The sequence below is a fragment of the Lissotriton vulgaris genome, chromosome 2_2 (genome assembly GCF_964263255.1).
Source record: "Lissotriton vulgaris chromosome 2_2, aLisVul1.2, whole genome shotgun sequence".
In the NCBI taxonomy this organism is placed as follows: Eukaryota; Metazoa; Chordata; class Amphibia; order Caudata; family Salamandridae; genus Lissotriton; species Lissotriton vulgaris.
Genome location: NC_141688.1, coordinates 115,934,599 through 115,953,163, shown reverse-complemented (window position 1 = coordinate 115,953,163; position 18,565 = coordinate 115,934,599). Strand labels below are relative to the sequence as shown.

The window sequence follows — 18,565 nt, the reverse complement described above, 5'->3', positions numbered from 1 at the left end:
GCGGACATACATATATGCACAAATCAAGAATGTAATATCAAAGGTGTAGCTATTGTTCTAAAAAAATCCCTCAATGCAATTTTGGAATCTTCGGAAGTAGATAGTAAAGGTAGATGGGCACTAGCAAGAATAAAATTGGGGAACTCTGCATTTACAATAGCAGGGTATTATGGCCCAAACCTTGACGACTCTGAGCCCCTACAGAAATTGTACACACAGTTGCTACTAGTTAACACCCCAATAATTCTAGGAGGAGACTTTAACCTCATCCTAAATCCTAAAACTGATAGATCCCCCCCAGGAAGAAATGTTAATCTACCTAATCTACCAAAAATGAGGGAGTGGATTGGTATTTATAAGAAAGACTTGGAACTAATAGATATATGGAAGGAAAAAGGAGACAAAAGCCAACCTTTCACACTTCACAACAAAAGACTAGGACATAAATCTAGAATCGATTTCTTCCTAGTAGATAGAAAATTACTGGAAAATGTAACAAATTTAATTCATATTCCAGCTCACCTATCAGACCATTCCGCTGTACAATTAACGCTACAAATTAAGACAGCCCAGATACATAGAAGGTTTACGGTGCAGAGAGCCATGTTTTTAGATCAGAAAATTGTACAAGCACTTAAAAAAGAAACAGAAGACTTTTTTGAAAACAATAAAACAGGGATTTCGAAACAAATAGTTTGGGACACATATAAGGCCGTACTAAGGGGCAAACTATTTAACCTTGGTGTACATAAATCAAAGAAAGAGAAACAAGAAATAACAGATTTAGAAAAAAACATAAACATCCTAGATACCCAAATATTAATAGAAAAAGATCCAGACAGAAAAGAAAGCCTGCAAAAAGACAGACAAAGACAAAAGGATTCCCTGAGTAACATCCTAGAAGAAAAAGTAAAAACTAAGTGGGAAGCAAGCAAGCTGGCAAATCACGAATATGGGGAGGGTTGCGGAAAATGGCTCGCATGGAAATTAAAAACTGATATGGCAAGAAATAGAGTAAAAACTCTAATAAGACAAGATCAAGATCAAACAAGCCTGACTTCAGCGGAAGAGGAAATTAGAAATGAATTTATGACCTTCTTTTCGAATTTATACACTGAAGATGTCAACCCATCTGAAGAACAAATAAAGAGATATCTTGCAGACATGCCAGTCTTAAAACTGTCGGAGGAGGAGAAGAATGAGCTAAATAAAGAAATTTCACCAACTGAGGTTAAAAATATTATAAAATCCCTAAAAAAAGGAAAAGCAGCAGGCCCAGACGCATTGCCAAATGAGCTGTATCTGACTTTAATGGATACATTAGCCCCACATATAACAGAGTTAACAAATATGGTTTTTAAACAAAAGGAAAGACTGCCAGATACCTGGAATGATGCTGTAATAACAATCATTTTAAAGCCAGGAAAGGACCCCAAAAAATGTGAATCATACCGGCCGATATCTCTGCTTAATGCAGATTATAAAATTTTTACTAAAATAATGGCAACAAGATTGGGAAAGCTCACGCCTCAACTTATACATTCAGATCAAAAAGGCTTCACAAAAGGAAGACAACTACATGAACTAACACATGAACTGATAAGTGCTATAGATATAGCTACGGAAAAAAATATTCCGTTAACAATATTAACGGTCGATGCCGCTAAGGCATTTGATAGAGTAAACTGGGCATTCCTGAACAGCATATTGATTAAAAATAATTTAGGGGACTCCTTTTTACATGCAGTAGGAGAAATCTATAAAAATCCGAGGTCAAGTATCTTGGTAAATGGTAGTCTTACGAACAACATCAAAATCGGCAGAGGCACTAGACAGGGGTGTCCCCTCTCACCCCTGCTTTTTAACCTATATATAGAACCCTTAGCAAATGAACTTAGAAATTGCAAAGAAATATTTCCCTTTAAACATCAAGGATGGGAGAAAAAGCTGGCACTCTACGCAGACGATTTGATGCTATTCACAGATGAATATCTAAAATCTAAACCAGCGATAGAAAAAATCATCAATAAATTCGGTGAAGTTTCAGGATACTTGGTTAATCACGCAAAAACAGAAATAATGACATGGAATACAAATTTCAACAGCCCCAACATAAAGGAAGAGATAAAATACCTGGGCATTTTGGTTAATCAGAATCTTAATAAAATATCACAAAACAATCTAAATAAAGTAGCTCGAGAGGTGCGAAAATTGCTTAAAGTATGGTCTAGCCTTCCCCTAAGCTTCATAGGGAGGTCTAATATTATAAAAATGACTATACTCCCAAAATACACCTTCCTATTTAACACTATTCCTTTGGATTTTAAAAAAGCTGAACTAAAAAAGCTGCAAGGAGAGATAGCAAGTTTTATATGGGCCTCCAAGGGAACCAGAATCTCATGGAAAAAACTCAGGAGAAAAAAAGAGAAAGGAGGGATAGCAAGTCCAGACTTAACAGAATATTGCAGGGCCTTTCAATTTAAAAATATTCGGACTCTCTTAAGAATACATCAATATTACCCGGAATATCTGCAAGTAATGACAGAAGCTGAGGATCATTTTCTTTTTAAATTTGGTCACCAAAAATACTTTAAGAAAATTAAGCTAAAAGTTCTAAAGGAGGCAGTTAAAGTTTGGATACAAATTAGAACGATCTTAAAAATTCCTTATTATAGTGCAATGGCACCGATATGGAACTCTCCTGGAACTCCGGACTGTTTAAAAGATGCTATGGCCACCCCTCTAAAACAATGCAATATCAAATATTGGGGTCAACTTCTAAGTGGGTCAACATTAATAACATGGGAAGAAATGTATAAGATCTCCAATGGAACAATATCAAAATTCAAGTTTTATCAACTAAACAGCTGGGCAAAGACACTATCAACGTATGATAAAGATAACAAGACTTTAGAAAAAGAAATGATAAAAATCCTACCCATAAATAAGGAGGTAGCAAAATGGTATTGGACCTTTATAACAGAAGAAGACGATAGCTCCCAGATGGTAGAACAAATCTGGGGAAAAGATCTGGCTTCAGAAGACTTAGTAAATATATGGGAAGATTCAATAGAGAAATGTTGGTCAACGTTAAAATCCGCGGCATTAAAAAGAAATCATCTGTATACCCTGCATAGAGCCTATTGGACACCAAAAAAGCTTTCAAAATTCAAAAATGCGGGAATCAAAAAATGCCCTAAATGTGGGGAAGAAAGGGCAGACGATGTCCACATGTTCTGGAGTTGTCCATCCCTGAGAATATTCTGGGAAGGAGTCGGTAAGACGCTGAACTCAATATTTCAAAAACATCTAAATGTAAGTACAACTCTTATTCTCTTTGGGATTGATAACATAACGGGGATAGCTAAATTAACAGTAATGGAAGCAAAGTTACTTTTTGTATTATTGGTGATAGCTAGAAGGGAGATCTGCATTAAGTGGATTGGTCCTCAACCCCTGACGCATGTAGAGTGGTTGAACTCAGCTATCAAGATAAATAAATTAGACAGAAGGGGAAAAATTAGCAAGAGGTTTGAATATTGGGAAATCATGGAAAGACATCTGACCTCTGAGGATAGGGCAGAACACACTGTCCTATGATTAAAGCGAAAGCGTATTCTGGATTATGAGTATGATACTCATAGAGTAGCCAAGGTGGCTAGCTCCCCCCCTCTCGACTACAGATATGTTTATATGTAAATGGAAAAGGTTCTCCTCTGATCGAGTAAGACAAGGGAATAACTCCCAAGACAAGAGAGACCATTGGGCAGTGACGGTACAAAAAGAAAGCTTCAGAGGCAGAAACCAAACTTTCCAAAATACATAAAATTTTCGCATTATGAGGATAAAAAAAAAAAAAAAAAAAAGCAAAAGGCATTTTTAATTCAGAGTTATTTGTTTTCCTTACGTGTTTCAGACCACAGCTCCTTGATCACAGGCTGCCAGGGTGCTCACAGACAAACTCAAAGGCAAAAGTTCTCAGCACATTTCAATTGACGTTTATTAGGTTTGACAGGTATAGATATATATCTGTTAAATTTTTATTTAATTTAAAAATTATAAAATACTTTAAAATTATTAGTTCAATAATTGTTTGAAATTAAATATATATATATATATATTCATTATTATATATGTTCAACTTTTTCAAATTAAGTTTATTTGTTATATTTGTTAAAATGTATATTAAATCTAATTTATTTTTTCACATTAATTTTATTCTTTAATATATTTCATATTTATTATATATATATATATATATATATATACATATATATATATATATATATATATATATATATATATATATATATATATATATATATATAAACAATATTTTTTACATCTATATTTATAACTCGATATTGTGTTATGGGGATATTTCTGCTGTGAACCCCCCTAATCTAGGTGGTTTATGATGAGGGCTTTAACAAGAGTTATGTATGGGATACTCTTGGTTTCCTTGGTATATCCTGGTTACTGAACCCAGTCATATCCATACAAATGCCTTGTTAGAGGTGAAAAAATTAACAACAAAGTTGCCAGTACTGATGGTTCTTTTTAACAACAAATGCCCATGGGTGCACAGAGTCGAATCAGAGGCACCTGTGTGGAATCTGTATCAAAACAACTTTTATTTTATTCGCATAAGAGCAAACACATCTTTTCTGAACGTGTCATCGCCAATGATTAAGAGTCATGAAGACTCGAAACGCATCTGGCATCAAGAGATTAGATTAATGTTTTTTCCGAACCTGTTTGAAGCCTCCTTGAATAAATGTACAGAATTCCAACTACCCGTTGAGGCGCTTCCTTGTGGGGCAAACTTTGTTGTGGATATATATATATATAAATATATATATATATAAACAATATTTTCTACATCTATATTTATAACTCGATATTGTGGTATGGGAATATTTTGTCTGTTAACCCCCATAATCTAGGTGGTTTATGGTTTATGATGAGGGCTTTAACAAGAGTTATGTATGTGATACTCTCGGTTTCCTCTGTATATCCTGGTTACCGAACGCAGTCACATCTATGCAAATGCCTTGTTGGAGGTGAAAAAAGGAACAACAAAGTTGCCAGTACTGATGGTTCTTTTTAACAACAAATGCCCATGGGTGTACAGAGTCGAATCAGAGGCACCTGGGTTGATTCTGATTCAAAACAACTTTTATTTTATTCGCATAAGAGCAAACACATCTTTTTTCATTTTAATGTGCATCTCATTGTCAAAAACACACGCAAAGAATATTATTTTACAACAAATAATTGATACAACAGACCTATTGACAATACATTCAAAGGACAAATTTCTTCAACGACATTTGGACAGAGACTGAGACGACATACAACAAATAACATGAAATGACTGAACGTTCATACAAAAAGACAGTGCTTGACGGAGCGACAGTGTTAAATCATCAAACAGTGCGAATGTTTCTGCACAGAATAAATCTACTAAATTAATGTAGGCAGAAACCATAAGATAGATGTGTGACCAGACTTGTTTGGAAAAAAGAGACTGATCGACATGTTTCCAACCTCACATCAATCAAAATTGATAAGGTGAAAACAATATTAAATACTACCGTGTAAATATCAGGATGAAACACGGGTTTTCCAAACCCTTAGTGTAACATTACTGTAGTCTTTTACTCACAGATGTCACCCCTTTTTTTCTGCCGCTCAACCTGTCAAGATGGGAACAGTCGCTTCTTTTCCGCTTCAGAGCAGGGACAATTTATTGGTCTTTAGTTTTTAAACCCTTCTTAGACCCACAGTGTGTCATAGTCTCCTCCTGCCCCTGTGATAATCATTGTGCACAATCACTATTGCACTTTATGCTCTTCAGTAAATTGCACGTCTAGCTCAAAAGCACTTTCTGAGACCCTCGTTAAAGAGGCCTCTGCCACTGTAGACCAGCTCTCCTCCACTCACAATCCCTGTGTTCAACCGAAATAGTTTTCACCATCTGTGCTATTTTGAAAGCAGCACTAGGGTTAGGCACATCTTGATGGGCTAGTCTCTCAGAATTTTATGTGCAGTATGGTTCAGCATATAGCGTTGGGAGAGAAGTTGGGTCTAATCTTGGGTATAGTAGGAGAGCATGGCAGACTCTAGTTGAGGTTGTTTTCCTCTCTCTATCTCCTCCTCGAGCTCTTTTAACTGCATCTACTGCCTACAATACTGTAATGGAGCGCTGAAACCTGACTTCAACTTACACTTTTCTGCTCATTTCAAGCATGATTATTTAACATATTATTTGATGTGTTTTGAACCCTAAAAGTCCTTTTTGCACTCATTTTATAACTGTTTTTAATGTACGATCATTTAAAAAAAAATATGTGTGATTATAGCTATGTGCAATATTTTCATGTCCTTTTGTGGCCTACTGTTTTTCAGACTGAATACAGTTATATTGGTTGATGATAGAGTTTTTCTCGAAGTGGAAGGGAGCCAAGGAAATGCTTTTCTCAAAAGTTGCATAGTGGCAAATCAAGATAGGCAAATTGAGGCTACATGTTCTTTCATAGACAGAGTGAGGGTCTAACTTTACACCTAGGTCTTTTCATTACTTGCTTAGGGAAAAGACTGGCCCCAATTCGAAGGCCACCACTCCATCTTTCACTACTCCTGATCTTTACCAAATAGAAGTATCTCAGTTAGATTTGTCTCCGTTTAACTGAAGATAGTTACTAGACATCCAGAGAATTATTTTCTTAATACAGCCAGAGAAGCAGGATTTCTACCCTTCTAAATCCTGGGCGGAAGGTATGACTAATTGTGTGTCATTGGCATGTGAAATGGTCTCATATCTGCATGCCTTTACCAGTGTCAGGGGGCACCATAGATATTGAATAAAGTGGGGCTAATCTTGGAGCCCAGCAGTACTCCTGGGTCAAGAGGCATGGTAGGAGATTTGAAGGGATTCAGGGAGATGATTTGTATGGAATCTTTCAGGAAGTCAACAAAGCAGTTGAGCTCTTTACCATAGACCCCTATATAATGCAGCCTGTGAATAAGAATTCCATGGGAGACTGTGTCAAAGGCCGCTGTCAGGTCTAGTAGCACTAGCATCACTGGGGTACCTGCTTTACGGATGATCCTATGTTGTCTGTGACTGCAACTAGTGCATCTCTGCTTTGGGATACTCTGAAACCCTTTTGAGGGCGTTAAGGAGCATATGGTCTTCCAAGAATTCAGAAAGCTGCTTGTTTATGAGGTTCTGTAGAAGTTTACTAAGGAGAGGGGGCAGTGAGATGAGGTGGTAATTGGAGGGAAAGCCAGGTTCATGGTTGGGCTTCTTTAAAATGAAGGAGACTTGGGCTGTTTTCCAGGTGTTGGGGACTGAGCCTACGTCCATGGAAAGGTTAAAAAGGAACATAATGGCATGAGCTATAAAGCTGGAAATGCTTGCCATAATGCTGGGTTGGCATAGGTCTTGTGAATATCCTGATTTAGCTGATTCTAGCAGCCCAAGTGTTTGTTCTAAAATGCAAGGTGCAAAGCTCTCCTTATGAAAAATGGCCTTAGAAAAAGGCAAACTAATGTCGGGACAGTTTTCAGACAGACTCCAGGTAACAGGAACATTTGGATACATTTTATTTATTTTCTGCTCCAAAAAGTTCGGTAACAAATCTCATAATTCTTAAAAAGCCGGGAGGGTGCGCAAACAGGCATGCGGTTTAATAGTCATTAAGGGGCCTATTAGGATGACGGGCGGACTTTGTCCACACGCCATCCTAGCAGGGATTGGGACCGCCCGCCATAAGGGCGGGCGTCGGGGGCGGGGGTCCCGGGGGTCCTGCATGTTAAGCATTGTGGCGGGTGGTGCTCTCAGCACCACCCGCCAGAATGCTTAAAAAGCACTTTCACATTTGCATAATCAAAGCGGCAGGCACCGGGCGGTGCCTGCCGCTTTGTATGTGCAAATGCAGGGGGGTACCACAGGTACCCCCCGTGTGCACCCCCCTACTCTCCTTCACTGTGGGGTGTCTGCAGGGGGCCCTTAGAGTGAAGTCCCAGAGTGAAGTCTGCATGCCTTTCCGTGGCGGCATTGCCGCCGCGGAAAGGCACCTATCATTGTGCATCCTAATATGGCTGGCGGTGTCTAATAGACACCGCCACCATGTTAAGCCTGTTCCGCCCCTGTCGCAAGACGACCGGGGCGGAAATGCGCCGGACTGTGTTTTTGTCCGCCGCGGTCCCCCCCGCCATCCTAATATGGCGGGGGGGGATTTGGGTGTGGATGGCGGGCGGATTGCCCCTGCCAGGCTGGCGGTGGCTACCAGCAGCCTGGCGGGGCGTTCCGCCCGCCATCCTAATGGGCCCCTAAGTGTTTTGAACAGAGGTTTTGTTGAGTCTTCTGCTTTTTCAATTTTCTTTAGTTTACAGTTCTACAGGACACTTAAATATTATTGTGATAGCTCTTAAACAGTAATTTAAATGCTTCTTTGTCTTGCGCCATCGAGAACGAAGGAGCATTGTTTCCACTGGAGGTGACTGATGACTGTTTGAGGGGGCAATTTGAACGAAAGCTAAAGAAAGAGAGTCGTGAACGTTCCCAGAATGGCATCCATGTTTCATTTATTCGGATGCTCAGATGGAACGTATGCCTTAGCAAAAGAGGCCTGAGAGACAGATTTCCATTGTCTCTTAGCCTGCCTAGTCTCTTTCATGGGTGTTAAAGGCTAACTAGTAGAATTCACATCTAAGCTCAGGGGAGTTGGTAAGGATCTTGTCCAAGGTATGGCCTGCTGAATGGGTGGGATCCACCACAGTCTGATTGAGGCCAAGTAACTCCATATCGTCCGCACATTGTATTCACTGGGAGGAAGAATGTGTTGGCCAAGAGCTATACATGTCTGTGCATATATGTGAGTGAACATGTCTTAACTCACTTATATGCACATCTATCTATAAAAAAAATAATTTAATGTTCGTTTGTTCAAAATCGCAAATCTCCGAAAGTTCTTCACCGATTGCTTCGAAATTATGACACAACGTCGGATTCGAATACGCACGTGTTTTTATATACACAAGTTGGATTCCAATACACGTGTGTCTTCATTTATCTTACTGTCTTTGTGTCATATAGACTGCTGTTTGCAGAACCGTTTCTAAAGAGGTCATCTCAGCCTGGAGAGCCCTGTGACCATGTTCTCCTTGTATTGTTAATTGTAGCTACAGTAGGCAAAGTTCTCTCACCCTTTCATATCCTGGATATGATCTGTATTTTAAGATTAAAATATTTGATTTTAGGCTGCATCTGATTTATTGTAATGCTCAGGCAACAACCTGTCAAACAAGTTTCAAACACACAACAGCACTCACTCACTATTACCATCACTGACTGCATCAGTTCCCCACTAACTGTTGCTTGTACCCACTGCTGTAGTCATTCACTCACTACTGCTTACTCTGGTTCACTCATTTACACTCACGTATCCAGTCATGTATTCCTCTAATCATTTACTGCTGCAGTCAGTCACGTTCATACACTCATTCCTTTGTTCATGCGTTCACTTCTACTTTTCTGCACTGATTCAACCTTGTACAATCATTCTTCCGATACTTACTCATTCACTACTATACACAGTCACTCCTGAACACCCACATATTAATTTCCATATTTATTCTCTGCGGCATTCATTCACTCCTGCGTAGTCCTGCTTTCTTTCCTATATTCACTCATTTGCTGCTGTTCTTATCCACACCTGAACACTCAAGCATCTATTCCTGAACTCACCCCGCATTCATTCACTCATTCATTTCTGTACTCCTTTACTGTTGCACTCATTCACTTATGTAGGCCCACTTCTTCCTTCCAGTTCTAACTCAATTACTGCAGTACTTACTCCTGTATCCTGATTCAAACCTGTACTTTCTCACTCATTCATGCTACATGCATTCACTCCTGAATCACACACATTCAGTCCCATAATCACTCATTTTGTGTTGCATTTATCCACTCCTGTACACTCATGCATTCTTTTCTGTATTTATTAGTTCACTGCTGCACTCCTTCCCTTCTCTGCGTGTAGGCATTCTTTCCTGTACCCATTCCTCACTCTTTGAATGCTGCAAACTTTTTTTCCTGGACCCAGTGCATCCTTCATTAACTGCTTCAGTAATTCACTTTTGCCATCGCATTCTTTCTGGCACTCATTCATTCACTGTTTAATCATATAAGCTCATGTCTTCCTCCCTGTACTAGTTCATTCACTGCATTATTCATTCACTCCTTTATACATGTTCATGCATAACCTACCCTCTCATTCACCTACACTCACATATGTATTTCTGCAAACTGAGCTGAACTGCAATGAGAGCACTTACATATATAAATGTATGCACACACACACACACACACACACACACACACACACACATATAAACATGCCAGAGTATTGGTTTTGCCAGTGTTTATTATTATTTCATATTTCAACTGTCCTTTTTTGGTTGCAGTAGTTTATCAGGACAGCTAGCAGTTGAACTTCTATGTCCTAATGTGAATTGATTCATTTGTACTCGTTTTTCGTGCACATTTTACTTCTGCGCTGCCTTTCCATTTTTCCACTGTGCATGGATGAAAAATGCTGCTGCCGGTGCAGTGAGCACCTGTGCACAGACAGCCCTGAAACAACTGTCATTATTCACCATTGAACAGTACAAGTTTGTGTGGTCTGGTTCCAATCACAGTCTGGCATCACAACAAGAGTTTCCTAAACCCAGAACAAAGTTACTATTAAGTTATTGCAAACTAAACTAAACCAAGTCAACAGTTTGACGTTGGAATGTTTATCCCGCAAACATAACCTCCTTAGCGTGTCAAATTAAGTTCACAAACATGATTCATTACAGCAGCTATCTGTTAAATAATATTAGGATATCCTTTTTTGCAAAGTTAGTTCGTTTCTAGTCACAATTTTTCTTTTTGGAAGCTGTTGTTGGAAGGCTATGGGTAAAAGTCAGGTGGTCCAATTCTTGGCAGGGAGTCAGCCTTGTCAATCGAATGACCCTTTATTAAAACTGATGTCCGATTTATCCATTTGCCGTGGTGTATTGAAGGAGTGATGTGAGCTTCTGGACCCACAGTGATGCTGATTTAATAATTCATCCTCAGACCACTGTTTATATACGGTGGCTTTCCTGTCTTAGGGTTCCTACTCATCAAGTAAAACTGTGCGTTCAGACAACATATGTGTCAAAATATGTGAACATAGTCCAAGCAAATCATCAGAATATGTTGGCTGAGGCCTGAGGGCTAGATGTACAACCGTTTTTTGTGGTTGAAAAGGAGATTTCAGCACCCTCTGCGACCGCACAATAGGTCAGCCCAATGTACCAACCCTATTTTGCAGTCGCTTATCAATTAGCACCTCGCATAATAGGGTTAGCGACTCGCTAATAGGAAGCGGCGTGCCAAGGGTGTCCCTTCCTAATAGTGACTTCAAAACCTATGTATGAATGTTTTTTGACCTGCAATTGCGGTTGCAAAACACTCACAGTTTACCAACCTTCTCAGAAGCGTGGAAGAACCACTCGCAAACACTTTGGGAATGGAGACACAAATATTTTATAAGAACAGGCAGTGGTCCCAGGGACTGCTGCCTGCCCTTAAAACATTTAACTGAAATGTTTCATTTTTATATTTTAAATGCATCCTGCTTTCCTTTAAGGAAAATGGGCTGCATTTTTAAAAACTGCTTTATTGACAAAGCAGTTCCAGGCATGGTGATCTGCTGATCCCAGCAGGGGTCGCAAATTGCAACAGCCTCATTAATATTCATGAGGCATGCAATTTGCGACCCCATTGGTAATAGCAACCAGTGTTTGAGAAACTGTTGTACATTGGATTTTGAGACCCGCAATGTGTCGCAATTTGCGAGTCGCAAATTCCAATGGTCGTACATCTGGCCCCGAATTCATGGTGAGATCACAGTGTGCTATCTGGATCCCTAAACCTGATAGGGTACCGGATGGTGTCTACAGCCTTAGGAAATGACCACTCTGACTCCCCCAAGGATATCGTGAAAACAGAGCTACCCTTGTTTACCATAGGCATGCCCAAAGGGAGACACAAGAAATACGCAAATTGGCATTTCAAACATTTATTGAAGCAATTGGATTCTTATGTAAAATAAATGAACTGCAATTATTAGTTGAAGAAAACAAAGCATTGTTACCAGCATTACAGGAATTGCGAAGAAGATGAAGTATTCAACCGTTATAATGCAATGATTATATAACTATATGAATATATATCATAAGGAGAACCCTACCTAAACTGACTCGACTCTAAAGAGTGTAATGCGAAGTACAATCTGCCAGATCTCTTTCAGCAGCTAAACTCTCCATTAACCTGTATGTGTGATGTATCCGAAAATCAGTCCGGTGTAGAACAGGCCGCCGTCCTTTGCAGGATAGTGATGGAAGTCAGCAGGGCTGGTTCTAGATCGCGCTATATAAAACTCCACAAAAGAAAAGTCACCATCTAAAAATATGTCAAGTTTAAACGGAAACCTTTGTGCACGGGGCCAGTTGAACTCTCAACATTCCATCTATATTCCCAGACCATGCAGGCCATGCTAAAGGGAACCCTCAGCAAGCTGAAAATTCATATCTATCGCCACATACAATAGTTGTTTGCAGAGAAATAACATTCCTGGGTACTCTCCCAGACCCAGAAGTATTTGAATATTTAATTTGTTTCTTTGCTGGGCTTATTGCAAAAATTTATAAGCCCTATTTTTGGAAAATGTTTAGTAAAATTGCAAATTAAAAAAAAATGATGATTGACTCCCCTTTTGAAAACAGTTCTTGGGGTTCATAGTGATCGGGTTAGATCACCCAAGCCATTCCTGAGAGCACCCGGGCTGCTTGGGGCAAGTTGAAGATGGCCCATGAGCCCAGTGGCCCAGGTGATTGGATGCCATGCTTACTGTTGGAAATGTAAACCAATGCCATCTTGATTCATCCCTGGTTACATAGAGGAGCAAGGAAACCTTGCGGTACATAATGCTTAGAACACCTTACTACCGGATGATGGAAAGCTTCTCCTGCATGAATGGATGTAAATCGCACATGTATATGTTTTTGTGGTCCACTTTACTTGGTCAAAGCCTCATCACGATTCTAAAATGTCAAAAGCCTAGGATTTTCTTTTCAATTCCCACTTGTCCCTCACCCTCCAGGTGCGATCTCACCTAAGGAGCCCAATTACAATTGTTCATGCACGATAAGTTACAGTCCATCTCATAAACTAGACCACTAGTGGAGAAGACCACATCAGAAGCCATGTCACTCCAGGCCCTTTAGTATAATGTGTGCAGGTGGACACAGAATCCCTTTAAAAGGCAAAAAATGAGAGTAGGAGAATGATCCTCGGCGTGAACAAAGTAGACAAAGCTCGTAGTTAGATAAAGGATTGCAACAATTGCAATAACATGTACTAGAGAGAGTGGAGTTTGCACCAGTGGTATCTGCAGAATCTGCAACTTATTGTGCCCGCTGCTGAAAAGTCAAGCCTAGTAAGACACTGTTAGGCTGCCAGAATAGGCTCAAAGGAACAAACATGGAGGCAGGTCCTAGTCCCTCGTGCCTCTCTACTCTAGAATGCCCGAGAGCAGACAGTAAGAGCAGAATCCACCCACCAGCCATTCTGTTAATTCCATAAGGCTACAGTAAGCCCTTCTTAGACGTTATAGTTTCTTGTTGTCAATGATAACCTACACAGTCCAACTTGAATTTGTTGTGTGCAAGGTTTGTCACAAAATGCTGTGAAGTGAGTAGAAGGTGGAAAGTTTGGCACTATACATTTTGCTTAAATTATGATCAACATTCTTCATCCCAATTACATTACTGCATGGCTGTATTACTTCCCATTTGGCTCTTAATCATATTGCTTGCCAGCTACGGCAGTTCGGATTACTACTTTTTCCCTTGACCGCCAAACACACAGGTCCACGACTGCCCGCCCAATCTCATTCCATTTAATTTCCATTTAATTTCCATTCTCTCTCCAAAATTAACCACCAACAAACAGATATCTTCTGCCCTCTTGGCTTATATAAGTTGATTGATGAATGAATAAACAGATTTCAACATTCTACATAGATGTAGATGATTGTATGATAAGTTTACGGTTGAATCGATTAATACTTGCAACTCGGAGGTTATTTTGGCCTTTCTGACCACACGTTTTGCACATTTGTTTACGATATCAAATTGTTTTCCTGATTACTGTTGTTTGATGGTGTTTACATGTAGAATGTGTATTGTATCATGTTTTGTATTTGTATTAAGTGTATTTGCCACTAGTGTATAGCTTTATTTTTTCTTGTTCTGCAGTGGAGCCACTGTGGACCACGGCTGCTGATGGAAGGGTCAAGATTAGGATGGACGCTTCTTGTCTACAGACACCCTTAACCGTGCATCAGATGTTCAAGGAGACTGTGAACAAATATGGGACTCTGAATGCTCTCGCCAGCAAAGAAAATGGCAAATGGGAAAAGATTACATTTTCTGAATATTACCAGCTGTCTTGGAAAGCAGCAAAAAGCTTCCTTCATGTAAGACTAAGACACATATCTATTCTGTGAGATGTGCCGTGCTTTAATGGGCCACCTATATTATTCATGCTTATTAACACTAATCACAGTTTAAGATTAAGATTTATGAAAAGAAATTATGTATATTTTGCATGCACAAGTTTCACAGACCTGTAAAATTGAATTTCATACAATTGGCTCTTGTCTGTAGGAGAACGGGTGCGCCAAAATTGGTAGAAATAAATGCTACCTATAGGAATTCTTAGTAGCTAAGGTTGATGCAAACATTTTCATCCGTCACTGTTTTGCTATCTATGTGGGCCTTCATTCATTTGAGGTGTGCGCCAGGATGTCGGTCCAGAGTTAGCAGTGCAATGGGCACTCTGGCTTCACCCTACCAATGATGTGCAAAGAGGTACAAATGCATCAACGTTTCTTGTGCTCGTGGTCAGGCGGGATATGGCGTAGGACTTGCAATTCAGTATATGATGTGAAATACATTTAGCCGGTATCTTGACCACGTTTTTTCCGTGTAGGTATATCGCAAACCAAAAGAGCCACATTTGCTGGCCCAAGGACGTTGGTTAGAGGAGACAGTTGTGTCTTGTTTGAGGAGAAAGTGTCTATTTGCATGACATTTTCTGCTCGAATCAGTCTTCCCTAGACATAGACTAAGGAGAAATTTCACATTATGCAGAATGGTGAAATATGTGAACTTTTATGCAAGATCCAACATGATAAAAAAAATGTCACACAGGTCTAGAAATATTACAAATGAAAAAGGAATTTTCATCCTTTGCGTTTTTCTGCTAGTCTAAGAGCAAATAAGGATGGAACGTTCTAAATATGGTTTAGTGTCGGCACACCATGTAGCTGAGTAAGAGACCGTGGAAAATATACTTCGAAATGTAGGGTTCACTGACAAAATATCATTAGCAAAAATATAGATGACCAATATGCAAAACACTGGAACAGGGGTATCGGGCCAAAAAAGCTGCACTTTATCCAATCTATTGTGGTCCAGTAGATTTGTTGTGGGTGCTAATAACCTGAAGTCATATACCCCTAGGCTTCCAACATAATTCAAAACAGCACAATGGTTCAGCACCCCACACAGTGTGCATTTGACAATAACATTCAATACAATAGTTCGAAAGAAAATACTTCAGTAGGACTTAAAGTTCTTTTCTTGCTTTTATTGACAATCTTCAAGTAAAAAAACATAGCCAATGCGTTTTGTCCGTAGGACTTCTTCAGGGCTACAACAAACAGATATACAAATACATATACTATACAAAAAGCTATTTACAATTAAAACACAAGTTTGTGATACGTTTTTGATTATAAGGAAACAATTACATATCACTAAATCATTTAGCATGGATGTCCTACTGAGAAGGCTTATTCTTAAGCATATGTAGCTTATTGAAGAGTGAAGGAAAGCATATTCTAAGACACACAACTAAATGTTTCATGTTTTACATTTTTTACACTTATTTCTATGCGCAAAGTAATCATCTAGGGAGGATGGAAGAATCATTACATTATTTGGTCACAGTGTCAACTACACTGCAGGGTAAGGCAAAGAGAGGAAAGAACCATTTCATGCATTGAAATAGAGTCTAAGCTTTATTTCAGAAAGCTAATAACAAACCAGGACTGGATCTTACCGAAAGGTATTCCTACATATTTTTTCAAGGTTTTTCTCTCAGAACTTTTTATATTATGCGTTTTCAAAATTTCAGCTGTGAATTGCATTAACGGCCTATTTTGAAAGAAATACAGTAGTTTGTAATTATGTATCACATAAGCATGACTATTTCACAAATACAAATGGCATATATGACACAAACCTTATTATGTGTAGCCATAGTCAAATCCCTTTTTTTAAAATTTTTAATTTTCAGGACATCAAATGTGCAGGGCATAAATGGCCTAATTTAAAAAAAAGGGGGAAGAGCACAATCTTGCATCATTATAAATCACACCATGTAAAAGTGTTAACTTATGTTGACACCATTCTAGTGTAACACATACCTTATTATGAAGGATAGCAATCAAATCCTTCTGTGCATCATGATCAGGGGATCACCAAAGACGTATTTATTCACTGTCCACAACCCATCAGTTCTAAGATAAAAGGTGATTGTAGTATTGCTTAGTTAATTAGCTCATTTATTATAAGCATAGTCATAGTTTTAAAGAACAAACCCTAACTTCCTATCATACAGCATTGTCTCTTAACAAAGTTTAGAGATGTAACAGGGTAGTTCATAATTGGTTTCAAAAACACGCTATTAAGGGTTAAGGTTGCATGCAATAGGTGCGATGTTGCCTTTATAATTATTAATGGAAAATGACATGTACCGCCAAATTTCTAATTATAAGGTCGGACGTGAACTCTCATTTCAATCATTATGCTCCTTTATTTTATAAAGGAACAATAGCCGGCTATGCCTTTGAATGCGGTTGCAACATGTCATAAAATCGAGCTGTAGTCAGCACACGTACGATGTTAGAACGTGCATATGGTTAAAACCACCGTGTCCTTTAGCGAAATGCTTTTCTAGAGTTAAACAAGGGAGTGCGAAAACGCATCTAAGTTACATGTCATTGCCCTTCAAAGAAGACTCGAAGTTACCAAACCCTAGTTAAGGTAGAGTGTTAAATATACGAGGGGAGCGAATTACTAACATCAATAACAGAGTCACGGCCCCCGCAGAGTACTACTTACTGCGATCACGAGCAGTGTGTGCCTTCTCCCTCGGTACCAGTGGTTCGAGATGCATGCAAGATTTGTGGGTTTAAATAGCCCGCAAATTAGCATCAGCTGTGTCCCCGTGTGCATGAGCACGAGTACCAAAATGCCTACAACAGCGGCCGCCATCTTACAGTGGACACAGAAACGAGAGCAAATGCCGGTTTTACATTGAGCGACCAGCATTAACCTGATGGTTTCCCTACAACAAAACTGCTATCGATGAGGAGACACAGTATCACTAAAATAAATTTGAAGTATTAATAATCCAGTACCACACACAATTTCCTTTTAAATTAATAATACCATCTCAGTCCGTGATAATTTTAGTTGGCACGTTTAGAAGATATATACCACATTGAGTAACGACTTGTGAGTTTTTAAACAACAAACTTTACAATAATGCTTCTTAGTACAATGCCCGCTCTCGTTTCTGTGTCCACTATAAGATGGCGGCCGCTGTTGTAGGCGTTTTGGTGCTTGTGCTCATGCACACAGGGACACAGCTGATGCTAATTTGCGGGCTATTTAAACCCACAAATCTTGCATGCATCTGGAACCACTGGTACTGAGGGAGAAGGCACACGCTGCTCGTGATCAAAGTAAGTAGTACTGTGGGGGGGCCGTGACTCTGTTATTCATGTTAGTAATTCGCTCCCCTCGTATATTTAACACTCTACCTTAACTAGGGTTTGGTAACTTCGAGTCTTCTTTGAAGGGCAATGACATGTAACTTAGATGCGTTTTCGCACTCCCTTGTTTAACTCTAGAAAAGCTTTTCGCTAAAGGACACGGTGGTTTTAACCATATGCACGTTCTAACATCGTACATGTGCTGACTACGGCTTGATTTTATGACATGTTGCAACCGCATTCAAAGGCATAGCCGGCTATTGCTCCCTTATAAAAAAAAGGAGCATAATGATTGAATTGAGAGTTCACGTCCGACCTTATAATTGGAAATTTGTCGGTACATGTCATTTTCCATTAATAATTATAAAGGCAACATCGCACCTATTGCATGCAACCTTAACCCTTAATAGCGTGTTTTTGAAACCAATTCTGAACTACCCTGTTACGTCTCTAAACTTTGTCAAGAGACAACGCTGTATGATAGGAAGTTAGGGTTTGTTCTTTAAAACTATGACTATGCTTATAATAAATGAGCTAATTAACTAAGCAATACTACAATCATCTTTTATCTTAGAACCGATGGGTTGTGGACAGTGAATAAATACGTCTTTGGT

At 39.2% G+C, this 18,565-nt stretch overlaps 1 protein-coding gene across 3 annotated transcripts in view; it reads left to right on the top strand.

Moving 5' to 3' along the window:
- Positions 1-18,565, top strand: part of ACSBG1 (acyl-CoA synthetase bubblegum family member 1) — a 628,810-nt gene that overhangs the window by 325,573 nt on the left and 284,672 nt on the right. For all 3 annotated transcript variants that reach the window (XM_086959413.1, XM_086959412.1, XM_086959411.1), the window contains exon 3: positions 14,362-14,582. In XM_086959413.1, the coding sequence (XP_086815539.1) occupies positions 14,362-14,582 (221 nt within the window). The remainder of the gene's footprint in view (positions 1-14,361; positions 14,583-18,565) is intronic.